General features: G+C 40.5%; 1 protein-coding gene across 1 annotated transcript in view; it reads right to left on the bottom strand.

The window, feature by feature from the left end:
• Nucleotides 1-23,472, bottom strand: part of TSPAN5 (tetraspanin 5) — an 83,903-nt gene extending 60,431 nt beyond the window's left edge. Inside the window, exon 1 of the mRNA XM_074147590.1 lies at nt 23,392-23,472. Within this exon, the coding sequence (XP_074003691.1) occupies nt 23,392-23,472 (81 nt within the window). The remainder of the gene's footprint in view (nt 1-23,391) is intronic.
• Nucleotides 23,473-23,904: the final 432 nt, after the last annotated feature.

Here is a 23,904-nt window from a genome sequence, read left to right as displayed (position 1 = left end):
GGAATGGTACAACTCCTGCAATTAAATTTATGAGTCCTCAGCAACATTTTGGGTAACTCACCACACCCCTGACTCTTTCTACCAAAATATTCCTGGACTGATCAGAATTAAGCAGAAAATTACATTCCTCCCCATCACCACAAGCAGCAAATCAGTGCACAGAATACTTCTCATTCTCTCCATGCAGAAAGTTTATTGTTTAAAAGAAAGATTAAAAAAAAAAAAGTCAACACACTTGCAACAGCAACTCTCCAGAAGATCAGTCAACAAAGAAAGAGCAACTTACTCAATCCAAGCACTAGCTGGCAAGTTCACATCACAGACCTGCTATGGTTTGTACCAGTTGGGTTGGGCTTACCAGGAAAGAGCTACCAAGGGCTACAGAAGTACCCTGCCACTGCTCCTCAGCAAGGATGCTGCATGGACACTTGCTTTCCCACTCATCCTGCTGTATGTGACACAAATACAGCTCACAGGACTATTCATCTGGCACCTGCTAACAACACTAAATTTACTGAAGAAAACAACCACATACATTTTTCACCATGTGTACATTTGCTTGCTTTCATGTAATAGCCTACTTGCACAATGTTGTCCTCTTGCCTAATCAGCATAATAAAAGGAGCAGCATGAGCAAGTCCCAGTCCTACTACTCCCCTCTCTCCTAAACTGTGAAGTCAATTACATAAATCAAGACATTTTAATGTAACACAACTGTGGATAAAAAGGTTCTAAGCTTTGGCATGTTTTGCTTTTAGGTTTTCACAATGCAGAATATTAGTAAGTATGACAAAATGAGATAACTCTCCTGAATAAATACATAGCCTATCTCCAGCATTTGTTCATTGCTTCCAGACTTGGGGAATTAGACCAAGAAACACAGTAACAGCTTGATCCTGAACACCATTCAGATCCCTTTAGTGAATCCTCCCTCTCTCCCTGTGGGCAAGGAGTCACCAGTCCCATTACAGTCCTCCTCACCTAACCTAACAGCATGGTAATTCTATTCTGACTGGTGGTTATTGAATATGAATATTAATTTCAATTACCATAATAAGTGAAATCTGCCTTAAGAGTAATAATTTATTAAAAAATAAAGAAGGTACTGCAAAAGAACTTTTTTTGTACGGTGGGCTTTTTTTTATTTAAATTAGTAAGACAGTTCACTCAAGGGACTGGGAGAGGGGGGAAAGGACATTTTTCCTACTGGTCTTGGAAGAATGTCCACCTGAGTGTCAAGTTTAAAGGGGACCTTTTAATCCTGTCTGCCAGCCATTATAAGCACCACAAGTGAAGACTGCTATTAAAGATAAGGGGACATTAACCCTGCTCCTCTTGCATCTTATTACTGCACGCATCTGCATTAGGCATCACTAAAGATGCTCCAGATACCTAATCTACCAGGAGAAAAAAATACAAGCCCCAAGAAGCAGCTACCCCATTAGCAGGCAATTTGGCAAGGCCACTGTTTCATTAAGCAGCAAGGAAGCAGTTAAAGCACTCAGCAGTTGATTCCAGATGTATTTCATTCAAAGACATTAAAATAAATCTGATTATGAACGTAGTAATGGCATTTTGTTCTTGTTAAGTCCAATTGGTAGACAGAACAGCAATTCCATAGTTGGTCCCATGATTACTTCCAAACATTACTATATGCTTATACAATTTCCATAATTACTGTGATACTTTTAAGGGAAAAAAATTAAAACAGGGTAAGTTTTTAAAGAGCCCTTACATAATTTAGAAACCTCTGATTAACATTCAATATGGATTTCAGCATGCTATATTAGCAATGAGAAATTCTTATCAGCTTCCATCAGTCTGAAGCCACTTTTGATGATAGCCACAGTTTACACTACTTTTGAAAGTTTTATCAAATTCTCTTTCCTCTAAACTAAGCCTTCACGAATCAGAACCCTGTTTCCACAGTACACAAAAGCAGCGTCACTGATTTCAAGAAAGACTCTCCAAGTGCTTGAAGTCTACCCTTGTCCAGCTAAGGCCTACGTAACTCTTTACAAAAAATAATTTGATGGCCACACCTAGCTTCATGAAAAAAAGAGCTCTGGAAAAATGTTATCAAGACTGTTCCCTCCAGAATCCACTCAGAAGATGCAGATAATCAGACCAACACTTTTAATAAATATCTCAAATGCCCCAGTCAGAACTTAAAGTTCACAATTACGTGCCAGAAGAGGACTGGGGTGGTGAAGGGAACTTGAAAAGACTTCAGTTTTGAAGAAAATGAAACAGCTGGAAAAGCCTTCATAGCTTAACATGCTTTCCTGAAAAGTAAAAGAGGATGTGAAATTCACATACAGAGGTGATAATACATTTGCACTCAAATTATGGGTTTTAAAACTATTTTCCAAGAGGCAATCTGATTAAATCAGAAAGACGGTTGCATTGCTGTGGAGGCTTGCATTTAAAGTCAAAACTTATCTACATTAAAGAGAAACCATTGAGTCATTGCACAAATCACAGAGAACCTCCATATCCATAATCTAGAGAGCAGACTCTAGAGAACCAGACTAATTCTGCATTGAGGACTAGCTGACAAGTACATAAATGGAAATACAAAGGAACAGTTTCTCATGTCTTACATGATTTTCAGGGACTAAAGATGAACCATTTACTGAAATGTTTTTCCTTAGGCCTGTCTTCCAATACTGACAATGCCCTGAAGAGAAATCCATCATGACAGGAGCTACAACACAAGGGGATGCAAGTTTAACAACGGCTTTTCTGTTCCATGGGGAAAGAAGAAAGAAAAAGAAATTTCAAGGAGGATTAAAAAAAAAAAAAACACACCAGCAAACACTCAAACAAAATATTAGTCAGTTTAATTTTTTTTTCCACAAAGATGTTGGAATTCAAGCTCTGGCTGAAATAGATAAGACAGATAAGAGGACTAGCAGAAACGTGAGCCGTTGCCATTACAGAAGAATATCCAATACCAGTGGCATGAGACAAATGCTGGTCCCCAATATAAGCCAAACCAGCCTGTGGGGCCCAGAGTAGGAAAAAGCAGAGAAGAGTTAGGCATAGTTACTATAATTAAATGATTAATAATCACTATCATCCTCATCACCACCACATATCACCTACAAGGAAGTGGCCTCACATATAAGCACACTGACCCAAAGAACATCTGCTATATCAGAGACACACATGGTAAAATCAAAACAAACCCACCCTCCCAAAACACACATATGCGGTTGGGTCTGGAAATCTACATAGCCAATTTTGTAGCATTCCATCACCAAGTAGCTCTCTTTCTGCCCTCTGGGAGTTAAAGACCCCCCTAATATGAATATTGTAAGACACCAGGCTTCAAGAAAATAAAAACCCGTTGGAGAAAAAACACCACTCACTACGGTGCCCTCAGTCACACACACACACAATGGCAACACAATGGTTCTGCTGTTTCTAACACTGCCTGCCTTCACGGGGAGACAAGAACAGGAATTAGCCCTGTATCTTCAGCAGCCATAAAAAGCACAAAAATAGTCCCTCTTCTCCAGGCAATATAAAAAGGAAAAGACTCGAGCTTCTGATGAAACCCACATTGCTAATTCTTTTTTCCACAAACTGCTCCAGTCACTCAAGTACATAAAACATTTGGAGTGACTAGATTGCTGCTCCTATTCAGCCCAGTGGTAAAAGACTGTGACTGATACAAATGCAGAGGAAATTCTTGAGAAAAAGAAGAAAGTCAAGCGAAGATGATGTAGGAAGGTCTGATTTGCCATTGCAGTGTCAGCCAAGAGTGGCCACAGGAGACCTTTGTATTTTAATTTATGCTCTCTCAGTCTGTCTGAGGAGCAGCAGCTGCTACAGCAAGAGCAGAGAACGCATGGCTGTCAGCAGAGCAGACAGGAGGGCAGTCCTTATGCCGGCTACCCTGTGGAGAGAAGAAAGATAGGAAAAGATTTCCCCAGCAGGGACCCCTCACTGCAAAAACAGATTCTGGCTGGCAAGAGCAAAAGCTGTCCTCTTCAACATGCCTCAGCAGTATTGGTATGGAGCAGATGTGGAAAAACAGATCCAGAAAAAAAAATATAAATATACAATATAAATATAAATAAACAAATAAATATAAATATACAAACATACCTGCTCATATAAAAAAATAAACATCCTAACATACACTGCTTACATTGGATTTTATTAATGCTAGTAGGAACCACATTTTCTAGCAATTACACCTTTGGGATTATACCTAAAGCATTAAATCCAGTTTGCAGGATGGGTTTGTTTCTCATTCAGTAGAAGCTATCATACCGAAGATCAGGGCACAATGCAGAACACCGTTATTCAGCAAGCACCAAATCAGGGGGTGAGGTGGGGAGGGGGGACAGACAGAGAGGGAATAACTCTTTGCTGCTGCCATGAAAACATGAATTAATCCAATTACTTCACATATATATAACAAAACAAGAATAAAACAAAACCCCCACACACATAAAAACCTAAAAAACCTAAACTACCAACCAAACAAAATAACATGTCTTTAAATGCCAAGCCTTAAAGCATTTTGTTCCATTGTCCAAGTTTTCACTGAAGTACTTCTGAAATAGATCCCCATACAACAAATACAAGAGACTTCAGGATGAACAACTACTGAACTGTTTTCTCAGGCCTATACTTTTTTTTTTTTTTTTTTTTGAAGATTTCCTATAGCAACAGGAATTTAGACTAAAAAGTTGTTTACCTGGAAATCCAGTTCCCAATGGGATCAGACCACAGACCTGGGCCCTGGGAACATGGACTTACAAAGGAATTCAGAAGCACTTGTTTATTATTTCTTAGTAAAACAAAGTCTTAGACCTCTGAAAGCTTCTTTATTTTTTTTTTTTTTTCCTAAGCCTAGTAAACTAGCTTATGTCTGAAGTATACCTTCTGCCTCTGCACAGTCAGCTAGCTTTAAAGCACTGGATATTTTTTGGCCAGAATCATTATGTTGCTATCTTGCCTATCTCTTGCCTTCTCTTTGTCAGCTAGTAAATGGTAGTCAGTCATCCAAGCTGCTTATGTTCTTCCTCCCTTACCATGACTATTATGCAAGTAAACAAGAGAATTCTCAGATTTTATTTATCAGATGTCAAACGCTATGGTATGACATAAGATGACTTCTATAAATTTCTCTTGATTAAATAATTTGCTTGGGCTACAATACAACCTTAGGGATTGTGGGATGTCATGCTTATACAGCACTGACGACACCACTGTACTGTCTGGCCGCTGACTTACCTTATGCAACCCTTCAAGATCATACTCTTAACACAACACGTTTCTTCCTTTTAGGAGGCAAGGGGGGAGAGGATGAAAAAGGACAGAACTGCAGGCAATTGCAATCCTACATAAAAGCTACCAACTACATACCTTGCCATTAAACATGGCCTGGGCTGAAAATGGTTAATTCATTATAATTGGAGAAGCTGTGTAAAGATCCAACTAGGTCACCATCTGGAAACTTACAGCTCCCTCTTCCCAGCAGCAAGCTTTTTCGTCTGTGACATCCAGCTGTAGTTGCCTTGGACTACTACACGTAATTGACTTCACACGCCTCCAACATTTGTAATTCAACCATCTGAACTACTGAAAAGGAAGGTATCCGTAATTTGTTTCTTAATGGTATACTGTGGAAAAGGCAGGGGCAGGGAGCAGAGAAAAGGTGTTTCAAACTACAGTCTTGAGATGCAGGATTCTCATTGTGGTTTCATGGAAGCTAAGCAGATGAACATGAAAGTTAACTGACTCCAAACTGCAGAATGCTTTATTACGTGCCTGTTGGAACTCCAGTTCTCCCGGAAGACAAAACTAATAGGCAAAAGGTACAACTAACAACTGGACATCACGTACTTCAGAAAGTTAGAGATTCAAGGACCAACCAGACAAACTGACAAATAAAACTCCATCTAGGGATACCAAGTACAAAGATCCTAATTCTGATTGAGAAGTTGAGGATTCAGAGCATATTCCCTAGGAATTATCACTATCTACCTGCTTTGTTCTTACTCTTTTCACCAGCTGTCTAGCATTGCCCACTGTTGTCTGGTCCAGTATGATCACTGCTATGTTCTCTTTGTTACATTTCTAAAGAGGTTCTTTGAGGACCACCTTGACAGTGCTGCCTTATTTTAGTCCATTTCTGTATCAGGAAATGCTTCAACCCCAATGCTATGTTAGATGTCAGGGAGAGAAAAAGGGGAGCACAACACCTCACAGCACGTTGCCCGTAAAAGCTTCAGAACAGCTTTCTGTCCAGCCCTCTGCAAGTTTTTATTCTTGCATTGTATCCAAATCCAAGGTGGCTCTTACTTTAAATGCAAGAAGCCCCTTAAAGGCAAAACATTGATTTATTAGTGAAACTATTCTGAATTTAAATGAATGTTTTCATTCTTCTATATATTCTAATTAAAGTAACAATTTCTTGAAAATTTCAGAGCCACCTTTAATAAAGCTCACAAAATTACTTCCAATACTCACTTTGAAACTTAAGAGTATTACTGCTTTTGCTCCCAGTTTCTTTACCGATTATAGTCTGTTATGAACATTTCACAAACAACAGTTTCATAACCTCACCCTATTCTCATTCTGAACACTGAGAACTCATTTTGAAATTTAAGTTTACAGAGACAATGAAGTCCAAACTGCTGACATTATATCAGATTAAGTCAGAATGAAGAATTTTCATTAGACACTTACACGTTCACCCCAAAGCTCAAGGGAGAAAGAAAAGAGCACACCTTTACCACCCTTCAGTAAAATACAGTAGAAATACCATTCCAGGCAAACTCATACTGGATCATACCAGATATCATTATCTGTAATTAATGGTTTAGCTTCCATAACTTCTGTAGTAACTGTAGCTCTGCATTTCAACATACCTTTCACTACTTGGGCTTTCCTAACTCATCTGGGGTTGATCAAAGGTATTAGACCTTGAAAACAGGCCAACAACAACACATCCACAGACATAAGAGCTAATTAATCATAGAACCATCTGGGCTGGAAGGGAGCTTCAAAGGTCATCTAGTCCGACCCCCCCTGCAGTCAGCAGGGACACCCCCAACTAGACCAGGTTGCCCAGGGCCTCGTCGAGCCTTACCTTGAATGTCTCCAGGGAAGGGGCCTCAACCACCTCCCTTGGCAACCTATTCCAGTGCTCCACCACCCTCATGGTAAAGAACTTATTCCTAATGTCTAATCTAAATCTGCTTTTTTTCCAGTTTAAAGCCATTACCCCTTGTTCTGTCATTGCCGGCTTTTGTAAGGCTTTGTAATTATGTAAAAAAAAAAAAAAGCTTTGTAATTAAGATGAAATATTTCCAAGGGACAATACATTGTTCAATCTACAGTGTTTTTTTCAGATTTAGTCTGTCCATAGAAATGACTAATTAAATATTAATTGCAGGGTTGGTGTTTGACATGGACAATACTCACAAAAAAACAACACACAGCTTTAACTCAAGGCAGTTAAACCTGTTAGGTGTTTCAGTAGCGAAATGGTCTACTGAGTTCCCCTGGTCACATCCTCACCCGAGTGGGATTCTTTTCCTCCCACATCACTCTTCGTCTGCCCGTCAGTTGGTTTATGAAGCCATATCCTACACCTCACATTAGCACACAAACTGCTTTAAGCTGGTTTTGCTGGCAAGACACCACCTCAAAATGCCCTCTTAGATAAAATCATCAAACCTCCAAACTGCCTTTGAATTGCATGGGAGCCCAGCTGAAAACTAAAGAATATTCAAAAAGACGTCTTTTATCACATCTTTCACACCATACAGAACACAGCCCAGTAATATTTAAAAAAAAAAAAAAGTGTTCTACATATTTAAAAGTTGTCAACATGCACAAAGTTAACAAATATCAAGACTACTCAACCTTCAGAGAAACATTTTTTCAATTCCTTACCATTAAAACTTATCTTCAACTGGTTTAGTAGACTGCTAGTTGCATTGATACATAGTTTCTTCGCACACTAGAGGAAAAAAACAGCAGGATTCTTTCCCTTAGGGATCTCCCTTGCACTGAATCTAGTCAAAAGGCAAGGCTCAGCACATCTCCAAAACCTTGGAGCGATTTTTGGCTCTGTAGGTTAATGTTGCATTGAAGGTACATGATGATCTAGCAAATCAAGGATTCAGTGAAATAGCTCAAAGAAGTTCTTCATCTCCCTTGGTGGTATGAGGAGTCTAAAAGTAGGGAATGTTAATCTCGCCTTTTTTTAAAAAAAAAAAAAGCCATCAATAAGAATCAGTTTTACATTTCTTTAAAGCCTTCCTTAAAGGCAAAAGGAAAGGTGGTTTGTGCTGTTTACTTTTAATAGTATTGAAAGCATTGGTATTAGCAAGGACTATAACTGTCTCCTCATATTGCGTTACCACAAACTGCTGGAACAATCTAACAGTAGAAAATAAATGCAATATTCATCAAGTTCTGCATTTAGACAGACTGTTTTTACCTTTTCTCTATTAATCACCAAAGCATAAACAAAAGTAGTCCGAGATGTTCAGTTTCCATTCAGCTATAAACTGTTTTTCAGGCTTGATTTATATACATAGCTTCTTTTATGCTTTGTTTACAGAAATTCTTTTATCTGCCACACTAGCTTACTCGATAAGACACCATTAGCAGTAATGGAACATATTTCATGCAGGAGCCATTATCTTTAGCCTAAGATGTTGTTAAAGTTCAGAAGCCATTAATAAAATGTGGTGATTTCTTATGTGGCTAATGGTAGACCACATAAGTAGTGGTACTTAACAGATGAGCATTAGTAGCTCCTTTGGACACAGATTTATCATTAAGTTGCTGCTATTACATACGCGCCTGGCAAAAGCAGGATTCAGTACTCAATACAGTACTATGCATTGCCAGTTATAAACAACAGTGGTGACCAGCTTGCTGCCCAGTCAGTGGCAATGCACACAGCCTGCAGAAACCACTGTTAAGTGATATTTCAGCACATGTAAAGCTATTTCATACAAGTACACCTCTACTCTGCGACTAGAGAGAACCCAGTTACAATTGCCTGTGGATGAACTCAGTGTGCTTCAACAGCTAAATTCTCTCAATGTTACAAGTATCTGAGTCACATATCGCTCCTATTATTGATGGGAAGTTTTCATTTAAACGATCAAAATGGTGAGAAAGGATACTTACTCTGAGACGCAAACTAGCGGAAACCGCCTGATAAGCCCCACTGTTCTCTGCCTAAGTTTTTTGGTTAGACTAGCCTATCGCCCTTTTTGTCACCTCCGAACTACTTAGGCAACTGAAGTAATTGCTCTAGCTCTTCTGAAAGTCTTTTCAATGTTTTGTTTGGGCTTCCCTACCCCCACTGCGCACTATTTTTTTTTTTCTTTTAAAAAGGAGGAAAAAAAAGACATTGCATGAAAACCAATTATGCAGCTGCCACCAAGTGATTTCCATTGAAGTCAACAGGAGCTGCTCTTATGCAGAGGCCTGTAACAAGGGCCCAAGCATTTACAGCGCTGAAAGCCTTTGTGCTCTATACCCTAAGTGGATGAAGGCAAGCTATGCAGGGGGCTCATTCAAAATTAATACTACATCAGGAAGTGGATGAGGGAGAGGGAAGGCACTTAATAATTGATCCACAGTTTGTTTTCTGTGAATTCTGAAATGTCTTTATGTACATGTTTGTTTTGGTTTGCCTTTTTGTGGGTTTTTTTTTTTTTTCCAAGCTAGAGAGTTTTTAAACTAAAGTTCCATTACCAAAACAGGGTCAAATAATGATGAGAGCTCCCAAAGTGGCACTTTGATAAAAATAACTGCAGAAAAATATCTACCCAGAAGGCAACATGGAAATGGAATAGAATACAAGGCAGGTTTTATTCAGACAAAATATGACTCTTCTCACTTTTAGATGACTTTCTCAAAGCCATCTTCTGCTTTATGAAGAACTGGTGTATTCCAGTGCTGGTCTTTCTGTGAAAAGTTACAGGTTTCTCTTTTCTCCACCATTTATACAGAAATCCAATCCCACTCCACAATGCAGACGAAGTCCATCCTTCCAACTTGTAAAGGTCTTCAGATTCCTCAAGCTAGGAGTCTAACCCTGCTCACATGAACAATTTTGACAACACAGCTACACCAAAATTGTTCTACCATGCTCTGTAAGAGTTATCTGCAATTATTTCAAGGACAGGTTACAGTGGCAAATTGGAACAACGTAGCCTTTTAGAGTAAATGAAAATCTGACCCTAGTACACTAAGGAGATTTTAACCAGCAGCAGTACTCACTGAAGTTCTGATAGGTCTCCAAAGATATAAAAACCGAGTCCCACCAACTCTCAACTCAAAATACTTAGGACTTTACAGTATGCTTCTAATTAGTATAGCAGCAGCAACCACCAGCAGCCTCTTAAAATTTCAGCCCTGTATTCCAGCCTCAAGTAACATTATTAAGACACTGCACTTCAAGAGCAATGAGCCTTCCATATCGTTCAAACAGGAGACACAGCACATCCCTCAAATCTTTGCCGACCATGCCAGTCTCTACCATAGCTCCATCCATTCGAACTCATCTGATTCTACAGAGCTCAGTCCTGTAGCAATTGTTTATGAAGCAAAAATGTGAAATTCTTTACATCAGAGCCGGAGTTGTACATACAGTTTTGATATTCACCAGCCTTATAGTTTGACACATCAACTAAAGAAGGGTTATCTCTGCAGATGTTATTTGGGAGGCCTTGCACCAACACTGAGACTTGCTGTTTCAAAAGGAAATGCTTGTGCATTACACTGAAAAAAGGCATGTTTATGGAAAAAGTTGTTTGTCAAGTGGAACAAGTACCTTATAAAATGGTACAAAAAAGCCAGTACTGTTTTTTGGGGGGTTTTTTTGGTGTTTGTTGGTTTTTGTTTGTTTGTTTTTGTTTTTTTTTTTTACTTCTCCTTCCCACTTCCCTGTGGACTTGTGGCTGCACCTCAGTATCTCTCTGTCCCTGTAGAAAGCCCCCTCAGAGGGACCACGCAGGAGCTCCCATGGGTTAAGAGCACAGAACCCAGCTGAGCTTTTCAATTCCAAAGACAGGAGTAGAACAGGCAGACACATAGCGAGACACAAAAAGGGCTACACTGGAGAATGGAACAGAGAGAACAGCCTGTGCAAGCTGGAGTATAGCATAAACTTGAAGGAGGACAAAGTCAACAAGAATCAAGTATTTACAAGAGTCATGGTAATTTATCCAGGCAGTAATCAGCTGCTATTGACAAGAAAACCACAAGTAACAGTGGAGTATATCATCATTGTTATTTATTAGACATGACATTTAAAATAATACATGAAATACTGGATGATAGTGAGTTCACTGGAAATCCCACCAACACACAAAGTTCTGGGATGGGGAAAGTTAAAGGCAAAACTACTGTTGCCCACAGCCGTCCTTCTGCCTCTGTCAGAGGTTAGCAGCTCTGCAGAACAGCCGACAGAGTCACGAATCTACCTCCAACAGAAAACAAAAACAGCCAGATGGGAGCCACAACTCATTCACCAGCTGCAGTGGCAAAAACCCTTCAGTATCAGTTGCACCAAGATTGGTATTGGTTTTCTTTAATAATGCAAAGCTATTAACTGCATCTGCTCAGGAGCCACTTCCTCCCCCAAGGTATAAAAGTGGTTTAGGAAAAATGCAGGAGAGCAGAGGCCAGCAAGATTGTAAACCAGGTAAAAATTGGCTTGTGTTCTTGAGTGAAACATACTGGCTACTTGCATGGAACAGATCCTGCAGAATAAAACATTGATTCAGATCCCACTACAAACCTTTAGACTACCCAGGCAGCGGTTTTGTCTATCTTGACAATAACAGGACATCTTATAAGAGGAAGAAGACAGCTTACATGTAAAAGAAAGCAAAGTTTTTAAATCACACTTGGTCCCATGTAGCTGTAGTGAGAACACTACCAGTGACCATGCCTGACCTACTGTTCTGATACTGCTGGGAGAATACAGACAGAGAAAAATCAGTGCAAAAAGGCTTTCTTTGCATGTAACAGGAATTAGATAGTCTTCCAGTCCTTTCAAGTACTGCTTTTTAGCACATAAGTCAATAAACTTCTGCTCTAGCAAGTAAGGATTTTAATTTTTTTTAATACAGCATTATACTATAATCATACAGATAACTATGTATGCATAAATTTATATAAAATATATAAATGTATTTCCAACATGAAATGCATAGTAACTTTTTGTTTGCAACAAAGCCATCAAAAAGGATACTACTTGGGAATGGATACTCATGACAAACTGTCTTCAGAGAGACCATTTTCCACCCGTTCCAGTAGGCAACTCCGATGAAGTACCCTATTACAGGGATAGGCATGGTGTTTGGAATAACATTTATAGGAAGGAAAAAAACCCAGAGAGGTAGATAAGGGAGCTGTCCACTTAAATTCAAATTAAGTTCACATTACAATAAACTTGGTAGATTATCACTGCTCTTTCATTCTCCAACATCACTGAGCAATTAGGAGAAAACAGATAACAACCATAAATCTTACTAAAACAAAGAAGATCAAACTGTACTGGAGTAGCATACCAAGCAGCACATATGTCTACATAACAGTCCTCACCAGACTGAGCTAATTATTAACACAGCATCATGTCTGATGCCTCTGTGTACTCCACAGTCCAAAACCATTTTACCTAGAGTTGAAACGGGCCGTGCTGGTACAATCACTTGAAGCTCTATACAGGGAAAGGAGGAGACAGTCCTACCACCTTCCCACACTTCATTGTTGCAACCAAACAGCAAGTCAATAGAAACTGACACAGATGAGAGAGTTCTCAGTGGGATCTAGCAACTGTTATCAGTCCACTGACGTTGTACTGAAACATTTGGTTCTGCAGCTTTCTGCCAGCCTCAGCCATTTGCAGCCCCCTGCTCTCATTTTGACACCACAATTTGCAAGGCAGCACACCAAAATCAGTCACGAAACCACTGCCATAACCAAGGCTGGAAGTGGCCCAGCTACAGAAAGAGGTCCTCCCACTCATTTGGAGAGGGAAAGATTTGAGTTAGACTATTAGGAAAGCCATAAGGCTTCACATCCCCCTGGATGCCCACAGAAAGAGAAAGAAACACAAGGATGTTTGTGATCTCAACAAACATTGATTAAAAACTAGACCTTAGCTATTTTTTAACTGCAATCATACACATTTTATATTTATATACATTTTTTATAGCCTTCACACAAGTCATATGGCTGAATTTTCATCTAGGAACTAATTACATAACTACTTGGAAAACTGGGCTTCTAATTTTAAAAGTTTTTCCTCTTCTTAATTATACATTTAATCATTGTTGGACTGACTGAATTCACACTTAAACTCAGAGTCAGGGAGACAGCTATGAAATTCTATCTTTCACCTGCACAGAAAAGGGAATCCTCCTGTTTTTCTATTTCAGTAGCAAAAACTGAAATTAAAAAAAAATCTGAAAACCCTTGCTTTGTGCATAGTAGAACACCCCAGCATACTCCCAGCTGAGAGCAGCCCAGGATACTTGCTGACCCTCTTCCTCGTTAGTTGGTAGGACCCAATGTTTTGAATTGTCACCTTTTCCAAATTCTGTTCTCCAATCTGAAACACTCTAACCACATGGCATTGCAAAGACAAACTTGAGAGTTCTTCCACAAGGTGAGATGGTTAATTGAAGCATGGCATGAAGCAACAAAACCTTTGCCATATATTATCTGTGAACTTTTTTCCTCAGTGTCTCTGCTTTTATATATAAACCATTTACAGCACATAGAAGGAACCCCCTTCAGGCTCTTTTAATCACAGCTAGTTGGAAAACAGAACACAGCAGAAGAGACACTATTCAGTGAGACGGAAGCACAGTGAAGCTAGCCTCAGAAAGGTAAATATGCACCCTGCACATGGGTACATAAAGCAAAGGTGTCTGACAGGGAGAACCTGTGATGCAGGCTCTGACAAAATGATAGACACCACGTGGATCTGCTAGGGGTGACACCCCACACACGGTGCTGCTGTATCTTTGCTTGGGGCACCAGAGCTCAGTTGAAAGTCTGCCCTCTTGACACAGATAAAGTCCTGCCATAAAATAGTGTTCCACGTTACAGAAGATTTGCCCCTAAATCAAAGTAAACTAAACTGGACTTTCATTAAATGTAAGCTACTAACATTAGGAAACACTCAGTAGGATGGATTATTTCAAGTATCCTTGCAGTCTCATTTGTATCACACTCATTACTCTATAACTATAGCTGGAGCTATGACAGTGACACACAGCAGTTTTAACTCACTAACACTATATTCAGGAAAACAAAACACACATCTCTATAAACGCAAAATATTTCATACATTTAAAGGCTAGACATCTCCTTTTAAATCTTTATTTGAATACACTACTACAAAGAAGCACCAAACACTGTTAGAAATAATTTTACTTGCCTATTGAGGAAAAAGAGAACATATTTAGGCAGAAGTTCCTACAATCCTTTGATTTTTTCCATAAGAAGTTTTGCTGTTGAGAAAACCAAATGGCAGCAGGTACAGAATAACTATACAAACTGGTTTCATGATATGTATTTGCCTCATTGCAAAAAGAAAAAGAAAAAAAAATCTCCCATCACCACACATCAGGAACTTCACTTGAAATGATTTTCAACATTATTTGATGTAACGGAGCCTTCACTAGGAGCAGAGGGATTTTCAAGGCCTGGAAGAGGCATATTGATTTTTCCCAGTTCTGTGGGAAATTGACAGTTCATTCATAAGATCCTCTGTGTGTGCTGAAATACTTATTCTAAATGCTGTCCAGAGGAAAGCAACTGGAAAGTTAAAACATTAGCTGAAGAATATGACGCATATTAAAATAATTAAATACCGGTACTGCCATTTGCCTCATCTATTTTATACAGTTAAAAGAGTAGGAACTGACTGGTTTTAGCATTTCCGCAAGTCAGGCCATCTGGACGTTATATGAGACCACACTGAGTCAGAGTCTGATACCAAATCAAGCACCCCTGACTGCAAGCCAGTGTGTTAGTGACATTTTTAAATGCCAGTTTAATGGGAAGGCTGAACTGCTCTAGATCTTTGCGTACGTTACAGAAGCAGCTACACTCAGTGCCAACAGTGACATCCACCCAGACCAACCCTTATACCTGTACAAAGTCCTGCTGAAATCAGTGGAAGTGTATATCCTCAGTGATCCACAAGAGAGGGTATTTTTTGGCAGGAGCAGCAACGCAATCACAAAAAATGGGATACTTTCCAAACTCACACAACAGTACAATGGAATAGAAACAAATTAGGCCGCAAAGCAGTACAGAATAATCTATGTTTTCCTGGATTTTGCACTGTAAAACTGTAGTAGAATGCAATTCAGCACCTTGGTAAAAATGGATTAGCTTTTTTTGTTTTCATTTTTTCTTTATTGCATTGCAAAAATATTTCCAAATTTTTAATGGGAAAAAAAGACAGAAACTGGTAGGAGAGTACAAAGTCACTATGAAATGCTCATGAAAAAGTCAGATATTTAGAAGAGTTTAAAAAATTACCATACTGGAAAGCACTTTAATGGTTAATGCTGACAGTGACTTCTGGGTCATGACTAACAGAGATGGGTTCCTTCAGGAGCTGTTCAGCTCCTTGCTCCTGCCTACATCAATAAAACAATTACAGTCCTGTTGACAGCCTACTAGCCATGCATTTGAGAAACATGCTGTATATTTTGGGCAAAGCGAAGTATGAAGGCTGATTCTATTCTTACAGCGCTATAGTTTAAGACTGGAATTCCCTAACTGGCAGAATTAGCTCAGGAGATTTCTTTGGGTCAAAAATACTCTCTCACACCTCCAGTTTTAACTGGAAGCAAAACATTATATTCTAAATGCTTACAGCAAATCTTCACAGGTTACTGCCCTTGGTTAATGGAGTATAAACTGTTGAAGTACCTAGCCTGAGCATTTAACAATGCATCAGCTTCTTACTCCAAATTTATAACTTGTAGTAGCCCTGGTGCCAAAGCCAGTTTATAATGCATTTTCAACAAGAAGTCTATTTGTAGGAATGGGGCTAAAAAGAAAAGGAACTGTTGTTTCACTAACTGTAAGCCCAAGTTTCTTATCCTCTGCTAATCATGAACTATTGTGTCTTACAGAGTTTAAGGAATAAAGAATAAATTAAGTTTGCTAAGAAGTATTTCAGGATTGTAGTAATCTATGGAACTAGGTTTAGAGAGTAGGAACTAGGTTTAGAGAGTAGAGAACAGATTACATACATACTCCAGTGGACAGGAGTTTGAAAGAGGACAGAGAAGTTCCTTACACTTTTCTTCTTTCCACTCCCCACCAAAAAAAAAAAAAAAAAAAGTCAACAACAAAACCAAACAAACTTCTCCCTCACATTTTCCATTTGAAAATTACCCTACATCTATTGCACTACTTGGTATAAGTATTTGTTTTTTTCAGAAACATGATTACTGTGTTCCCATTTGGAAAAAAAAAAAAAAAACTTTCTTCCCCGGTGGAGGTCATGCTTGCTTTCCCTGCGTGCCTATTATATTATACACTGAACTTGAATATGTATGTACATAATAAATACACCAAAGATTTTCTCACAAAAAGACTGTCTAACTGAATAAAGGTAATACATCTATCTTCAAATTCAATGTTACAGGATATGGATCTGTGCCTTTATTAAGAAAACATTATCAACATGCAACGAGGGGGATGGGAGTAGGACCAAAGATAATTTGGTTTTGCACATACAAATATTCAGAAAATGTTTCACTCGCAGAAGTATTCTGCTGGGGCTGCCTGTACTCTGGGTGCCATTCACATGCATCAGCTTTTCTCCAATTGGGACACTCAAGATTCAAAATTAACTCTTCTTACTTTCAGGCAGTTGTGCCACCACGTAAAACTTCCTATGACAATTCAATCAAGGTGAGAGACCAGTAAATGTATTTCCCATACATTTCATCTTTAATCAGATGAAACAGAAGAAAAGTGTGTAAGCTGCATTTTCTCTTTACAGAAGTGTGTAAGCTGCATTTGATAGTTCCAATAATATTCACTTGACATATGCTGACATCAAACATGAGAAGTCACACAATTAGCCACAGTTAGATTTTTCTAGTTCTTGTGTCCTTATGTTTCTTCAATCTTTTATAAACTAGAAACATCAAATAGCTTAAAACAATAACATATTTACGAACACCTAGTTTTGGCAAAACAAACACTTAGGAGAAAGGAAACGGCTTCACCCATGTTCCCCATCTATTTCTTTCTGTATATCCAGTGGCACCAACCTGCCACAAAGTTACAAGGGAAGGCAGGGCAAGGAAAATTTTTATTCCAGGAATGACCTCTAAAATGTGAAGTAAGTCCCCTGGAGCCACCTAAGTTACTGTATTTTTATATGCATTTAAAAGACTGGGGCTACATCTGCTGAAAGAGACACTGAGGAATTCAGGAATCGCAAGCTCACAACAATGCATCTATTTCATCAACATGTACATCACCGCCTTTCACTGTTACAAAACAGTCGTGTATTTTCCCAAGACAAGCATTGTTCTGTTTCTGGCAAGATCACTTGAGAAATGGTCTCAAAGTGATCTGTGCTATTAAGAAATTTAAAAAAAAATAATAATAATTCGATCATAAGAGGCAGGGGGGAGGGGCCGGGGGAGTGAACAGAATGCTTCCACTGCAAGGGCATTTTCCCAATGCATTTTTTTAAAGATCAAATGCTACAGAATACATTTGAAAATTGCATGGGACAAGCTTCACATTGATTTTTTTTTTTTTTTAAACCACTGTGGCAAGGGAAAATTACATAACCAAAACCTCTTGGGTGTCTGAAAACCAGCTGGCATCAGAAAATGATCTTCTGCCCCTTTGAAAACAAGCTATCAACAACATACAAAATTTAATAAACAGTCTATTTGTTGTCCCTTAAAGGTCGGTGCACTTTTCCAACACTTTTCTCATAACACACTTATATAACTTTATTCATTTTTCTTCCCAATATCTTCCTGTAATTCAGAAGACTATTTAGGCTCCCATATGGTTGCCATCAAAACCAGCAGATGCCAAGCAAATTAAAACACAAATTATGACTTGTAATATGCTGATGTATCATAATAGCAGCATATCTCACAACTTACAGTGAATCATCAGATAATGCAAAGATTTCTGAGGTGTCAATGCTTTCTATACATCTGTCCGATTAGGCTTGGGGTCAGTGGAATCAAGAGTGGATTGAAACTCAGAGTTAAACAATGGTGGAAACTGTAGATAAATACTAAGTATAATAAAGCACAGAGAGCAATTTAAAGCAGTTCTTGAAACTAAAAGTTAGGTTAAAACTTCTTGCAAAAGTATAAGGGGACAGAAGAAGAATGGTTCTTGCCTTTTGGAAAGCAAGGTAGCCTATGTTTACTTTTTGCATTCAACCTTTGACATCATTCTACATGGAAGTCTAAGCGGGAAAGGGAAGAAAAGGCATTGTTCATTTGCTTTTTTAAACTAGAGAAAAATGTTTTCTATTACCTTATATTAGGGCTGCAGCTCTCATCTAAATCAGATTACATTATGGTTTACCCAGACAATGACATAAAATCTCATAAAAAAGCACCATCTATTCCACCAGCCTAGAAAGATAGCAAACATAATGTGGTGCTTTCACAAGCTAGTCAAGTTAAAGCACAGGTGTGCCCTAATGAACAACCAGCAGAATGGCAGCTGGGCAACAGAAAGGGAACATAGCTCTAATTTTTTATCTAGATGTATTTGTGCCTATTTGGTCTCATTGCCCAACTCTTACTTTGGTGATTGCCAAACAAGCTTTCCTTTTCCATGAGAACATAGTAATCTCAAAAAGTAAGTTTTTCTAGACAAATGCTTCCAGCAGATTTAATACTGAATGACTGAATGATCACCAACTTGATCTCTTTCTATGACCATGTGACCCTCCTTCTCGATGTAGGGAAGGCTGTGGACATTGTCTACCTGGACTTTGGTAAGGCCTTTGACACCATCCCCCACAGCATTCTCCTGGAGAAGCTGGTGAATCATGGCATAGACAAGTGTACTCTTCACTGGGTAAAAAACTGGCTGGATGGCCATGCCCAGAGAGTTGTAATTAATGGGGTGAAGTCCAGTTGGCAGCTGGTCACCAGTGGTGTCCCTCAGGGCTCAGTTTTGGGGCTAGTCTTATTTAATATCTTTATTGATGATCTAGATAAGAGGATTGAGTGCACCCTCAGTAAGTTTGCAGATGACACCAAGCTAGGTGGGAGTGTTGATCTGCTTGAGGGTAGGAAGGCTCTACAGAGGGACCTGGACAGGTTGGATCAATGGGCCAAGGCCAATGGGATGAGGTTTAATAGGGCCAAGTGCTGGGTCCTGCATTTCGGCCACAACAACCCCAGGCAACGCTACAGGCTCAGGGAAGAGTGGCTGGAAAGCTGCCCAGCAGAAAAGGACCTGGGGGTGTTGGTGGACAGCTGGCTTAACATGAGCCAGCAGTGTGCCCAGGTAGCCAAGAAGGCCAACAGCATCCTGGCCTCTATCAGGAATAGCGTGGCCAGCAGGAGTAGGGCAGTGATGGTGCCTCTGTACTCGGCCCTGGTGAGGCCTCACCTTGAGTACTGTGTTCAGTTCTGGGCCCCTCACTACAGGAAGGACATTGAGCTGCTGGAGCGTGTCCAGAGGAGAGCCACCAAGCTGGTGAGGGGTCTAGAGAACAAGTCACACGAGGAGAAGCTGAGGGAACTGGGCATGTTTAGTTTGGAGAAGAGGAGGCTGAGGGGAGACCTCATTGCCCTCTACAACTACCTGAAAGGAGGTTGTAGAGAGGTGGGTGTTGGCCTCTTCTCCCAAGGGAATAATGACAGGACCAGAGGAAATGGTCTGAAGTTGCAGCAGGGGAGGTTTAGATTAGATATTAGGAAGAATTACTTTACTGAGAGAGTGGTCAGGCACTGGAACAGCCTGCCCAGGGAGGTGGTGGAGTCGCCATCCCTGGAGGTGTTTAAGAAACATGTAGACATGGCACTTCAGGGCATGCTCTAGTGCCCGAGATTGTTGGTTTGCGTCTGTTTGTGGGTGGTTTTTTGTGTGGTTTTTGTTTTGGTGTTTGGTTTTTGGTTTTTGGGGGTTTTTTTTTTGTTTTTTTTTGTGGTTGGACTCTATGATCTCAAAGGTCCCTTCCAACCAAGAAGATTCTGTGATTCTGTGAATTTAAAAAAAAAAAAAGCTTGCAAATATACCTAGAACATTAATTATGCATGGACTTAGTGGATAGTATTGTCTTCTACGACAGTAGGCAAGACACATAGGCAAGAACACATTACCTGGGGTGGTGCAAGACTGAGAACTGCCTCTTAAAGAGCATACTGTTACCTTCAGTTACAACTACATGTACAGCACTAGAATGCAACTTTCCCACATTCATTATTCTAATAAATCAGTTGATTTTTTTTCTTAAGGAAAGAAATAACAGACCAGCACAAAGCCAAAAAATTGACAAAGGTCTAATAACTTATTTTGCCCATATTCTGCAGCATATAGAGCTTCATATTTTTGGTAATATCTTCAGTTTAAGTAGAATGTACAATCATTCCCCACATAATTTCAGCACATCTATAATATTCCTCTGTCCAAAGCACTGACAATTTTCTTCTTAAAACCATTACTCTAACTCAGTTCTCTATTTTTAGTCCATTGTTTTATGATGCAGAATAGAGACTATTTTCCCATTTGTTTACAATAAAATTTTAAAAGGTCGTGTTGAAACCACTACATAATAATGCCCAGGCAGAAGTTTTAACAAAGGTGTTCCACATATCTCCATGTTCACAAGATCCCTGGAGACTGTTATGGGGTTAATACAATAACTTTTTCATCATTTCAATCTATTTACAATGACTATATTAGTGGCTATTTTTGATTATCACTTTCTGTGAACAGCCAACCGAACTTGCAATTTTCATTTACAGCTTTTCTGGCCCAGTTTCATGACAGACTATTGAAGAGTTTGCTATTAATTCAGTAAAAACAACATTAAAGTGTATTCTACAAGAGTAACTGCCTCTGTTTTCACTCCAAATCATGAGAGACACAGTAATAAATGCAGGCTTCCTCATAAAGAGATTATAAGAGTTTAGTCATTTCTTCAGAATATTGTACAGTGCTTTGTCTCTGTGGATTTCAAGAAGTTTAGCCAAGGACACAGATAAGACAATTAGCATTTTGCAAAAGGGGAAATCTGTAAGCAAGGGCCACACACATCAAGTAAATGGCAGAGTGGGCGATCCACTCAGGTCTTCAGGTTAACATTCCAGCACTATAAAGCCACATGGCCTAGCAAAATATCCTTTAACCCATTCACTTAAAACAGAGGAACATCTGCTGTCATGCAAAAGCTATGCTACATCCGCCTCAACAACACAGGAATAAGAAAACAACTAGCCATAAAATACCTAAAAGATACTGCTTCACTACTTGCGCCATCCACACATTAACCTTCAGAGAATAAGGAGGAGGAAATTACAGGGTATATAGTTTCTTATAGACTGACAGTGCCTGAAGAAGCAAGATAACACGTTTATGTATATTTCAGCATAATCTCCCTCTTTTAGTCCAAGGACATGACACACAAGTGTTCCTCACACCACTCTGTTCCCTGCTAAAAAAACCTGTGTTCACAGCAACATATGCCATCGAGAATCAAAATGAAAAAACAGACAAGTGAAGAGAACCATGGCAAACTCAGCCACTAAAAACTGAGCGAATAGTACAATAAAAATAGCTACTGTAGGGTCAGAATACTATGAAGCTTGCAGCCACTTATCTCCACAGGTTGGTCTCAGGCCAAGTAAACAGTCACAGAAAACTGCAGTCAACTTCACTCTAGCAGCATACTTTCTTGATTAAGGAAAGGTATTTCACTATAAAAGTGTCACTAATCAAAACCCCCATCCTTTCAAAACACCCTCTTCAGGCATCTTCACTTTCCAGGAACACAGACGCAAGGTTAGCCACGAATACCTGCTAGCCATGTAACCACCAACTATTCTCACAGAGGTGATAATCACAAGCTCAGTATTGGTAGGAAGGTTTCTCTCCTCTATTTTTCCCCACCTTCATCCATAAAAATTCAAGGTGTTTTTTTTTTTCCCCAATTCACCTTTCTAGTCCAAAGAAGCCACTATACCAGATATGTACTCAACGAGCCTTCAAAGCCTCTCAAAACCACATTCACCCTTACCTGGGTTTGTGCATGTTTTTCATTGCTAAATGGAATATGTCATGAAAAGAGGGGGATTGTACATATAAGAGCCTTCATTCAACTTTAACATTCTGTGCAGTGATAAAACCTCATCATTTATGTATAGGAGAATGCTCACCCCCCTCTCTCTGTGGCTACAAAATTTGGCATATACATCCAAACCCAGCTGATTCTCTTTCAAACCCGACACATTGAGAAGATGCTAGAAATACTATTACATGCAGGTTACATTTCACTATACAGTTCTGTCTACTCTATAGCCAAGTGCTAGAGTGGTGCAACAAGATACCGTGTAGTCACGAATCCCCACAAATACCCAGCCAAGCCTCCCATGGGCTAGCACTTTAGGGATGGGTGGGAATACTGTTTCTTCCCTTCTCCATCCTATTATTGGTGCTACTACTACGCGGCAACAGCTAATCATAACAAACCCGGGTCACACACAACCTCATCATTGTGTAATCACTGCCTTAAACAGCACTGTTCAGAGAACTTGAGCTGTGGGGGTTTTTTATTTTTATTTACCAGGGATATCAGCACAAACACATGCAGATCAATTCGTTCTCCAGGCCCGGGTGTCTAGCTGCTCCCTCCCCCCACCACAAAGCAGATCAGGGGGAAGGAAGGGGGGAGGCGGAAAAAAAAAAAAAAAACGAAAAAAGAGGGGGAACCCGAAAAGGCAAGAAACCTTCTTCGCACCTACAACAAAAGCAATTAGGAGGGCCGGAAGGGATGAGGAACCGGCAGCCTGCGAAGGTGCAGGAATGCAGCACACCAACTCGCCCGGGGAAAGGCTTCCCGGAGCCGGGCGGGGGGGAGAGAAGGGGAGGGGGGGGGGAGGAGTGTGCAGCCAGGAGGCTACGGGGATGGGGCTGAAACGGCCCCACCGCCTGGCGCCCCCCATTCAAACCCCCAACTGCCGGCCACGCGCCCAACTGTCACGCACGACCCCAGCCAGGCTCCGCTTTTACACGTCCCTCGGTTTTTCGCTTCTGGCCGTGCCCAGCCCGGGAACTGCGGGGCGGGAGGAGGAGGAGAAGGGAGAAGGTGGCAGGGGAAGACACGGAGCGCCGTGCGACCATCCCACTTACCCAGAAAATGACATTGAAGCCGAAGATGAAATATTTGATGCAACAACTGACTTCAGGCCCCTTGTAGTGCTTCCCGGACATCCTCTGCGCTCATGAAGACACTTTGCTCGCAGCCAGGGTGAGAACCAAAGGAGGGTGGGGGGGAATAAAATAATTAAAAAATGGGGGGAGGGAGGAACAGACGGAAGGGGGGGCTGGGGGCGTCGCGGCGGGCAGGGCTCAGCGCCGGCTGCGCGCCGTGGGGAGATGCGGCAGGAGCGGCGCGGCGGCGGTGGGTCGGCTCCGACTTGCCGGGCGCCGGGGATGGCCGGCGAGCAGCTCCCACCTCCTCCTCCTCTTCTCCCGCATGGAGGAGGCCCCGGCTACTCGCGGCGGGAGGCGGGGAGAAAGAAAGAGAGAGAGAAAGAGAGAGAGAGAAGGAGAGGGTCGACCGCCGAGGAAGGAGCCGCCGGAGGTGCCCGGGCAGAGGCGCGGGGCTGACCACCGCCGCCGCAGCCCAGCCTGGCCCAGCGC

The sequence above is a fragment of the Numenius arquata genome, chromosome 5, assembly GCF_964106895.1.
Source record: "Numenius arquata chromosome 5, bNumArq3.hap1.1, whole genome shotgun sequence".
Classification (NCBI taxonomy): domain Eukaryota; kingdom Metazoa; phylum Chordata; class Aves; order Charadriiformes; family Scolopacidae; genus Numenius; species Numenius arquata.
Note: the sequence above shows the minus strand (reverse complement) of the source record. Positions and strands in the feature narration are given on the sequence as shown.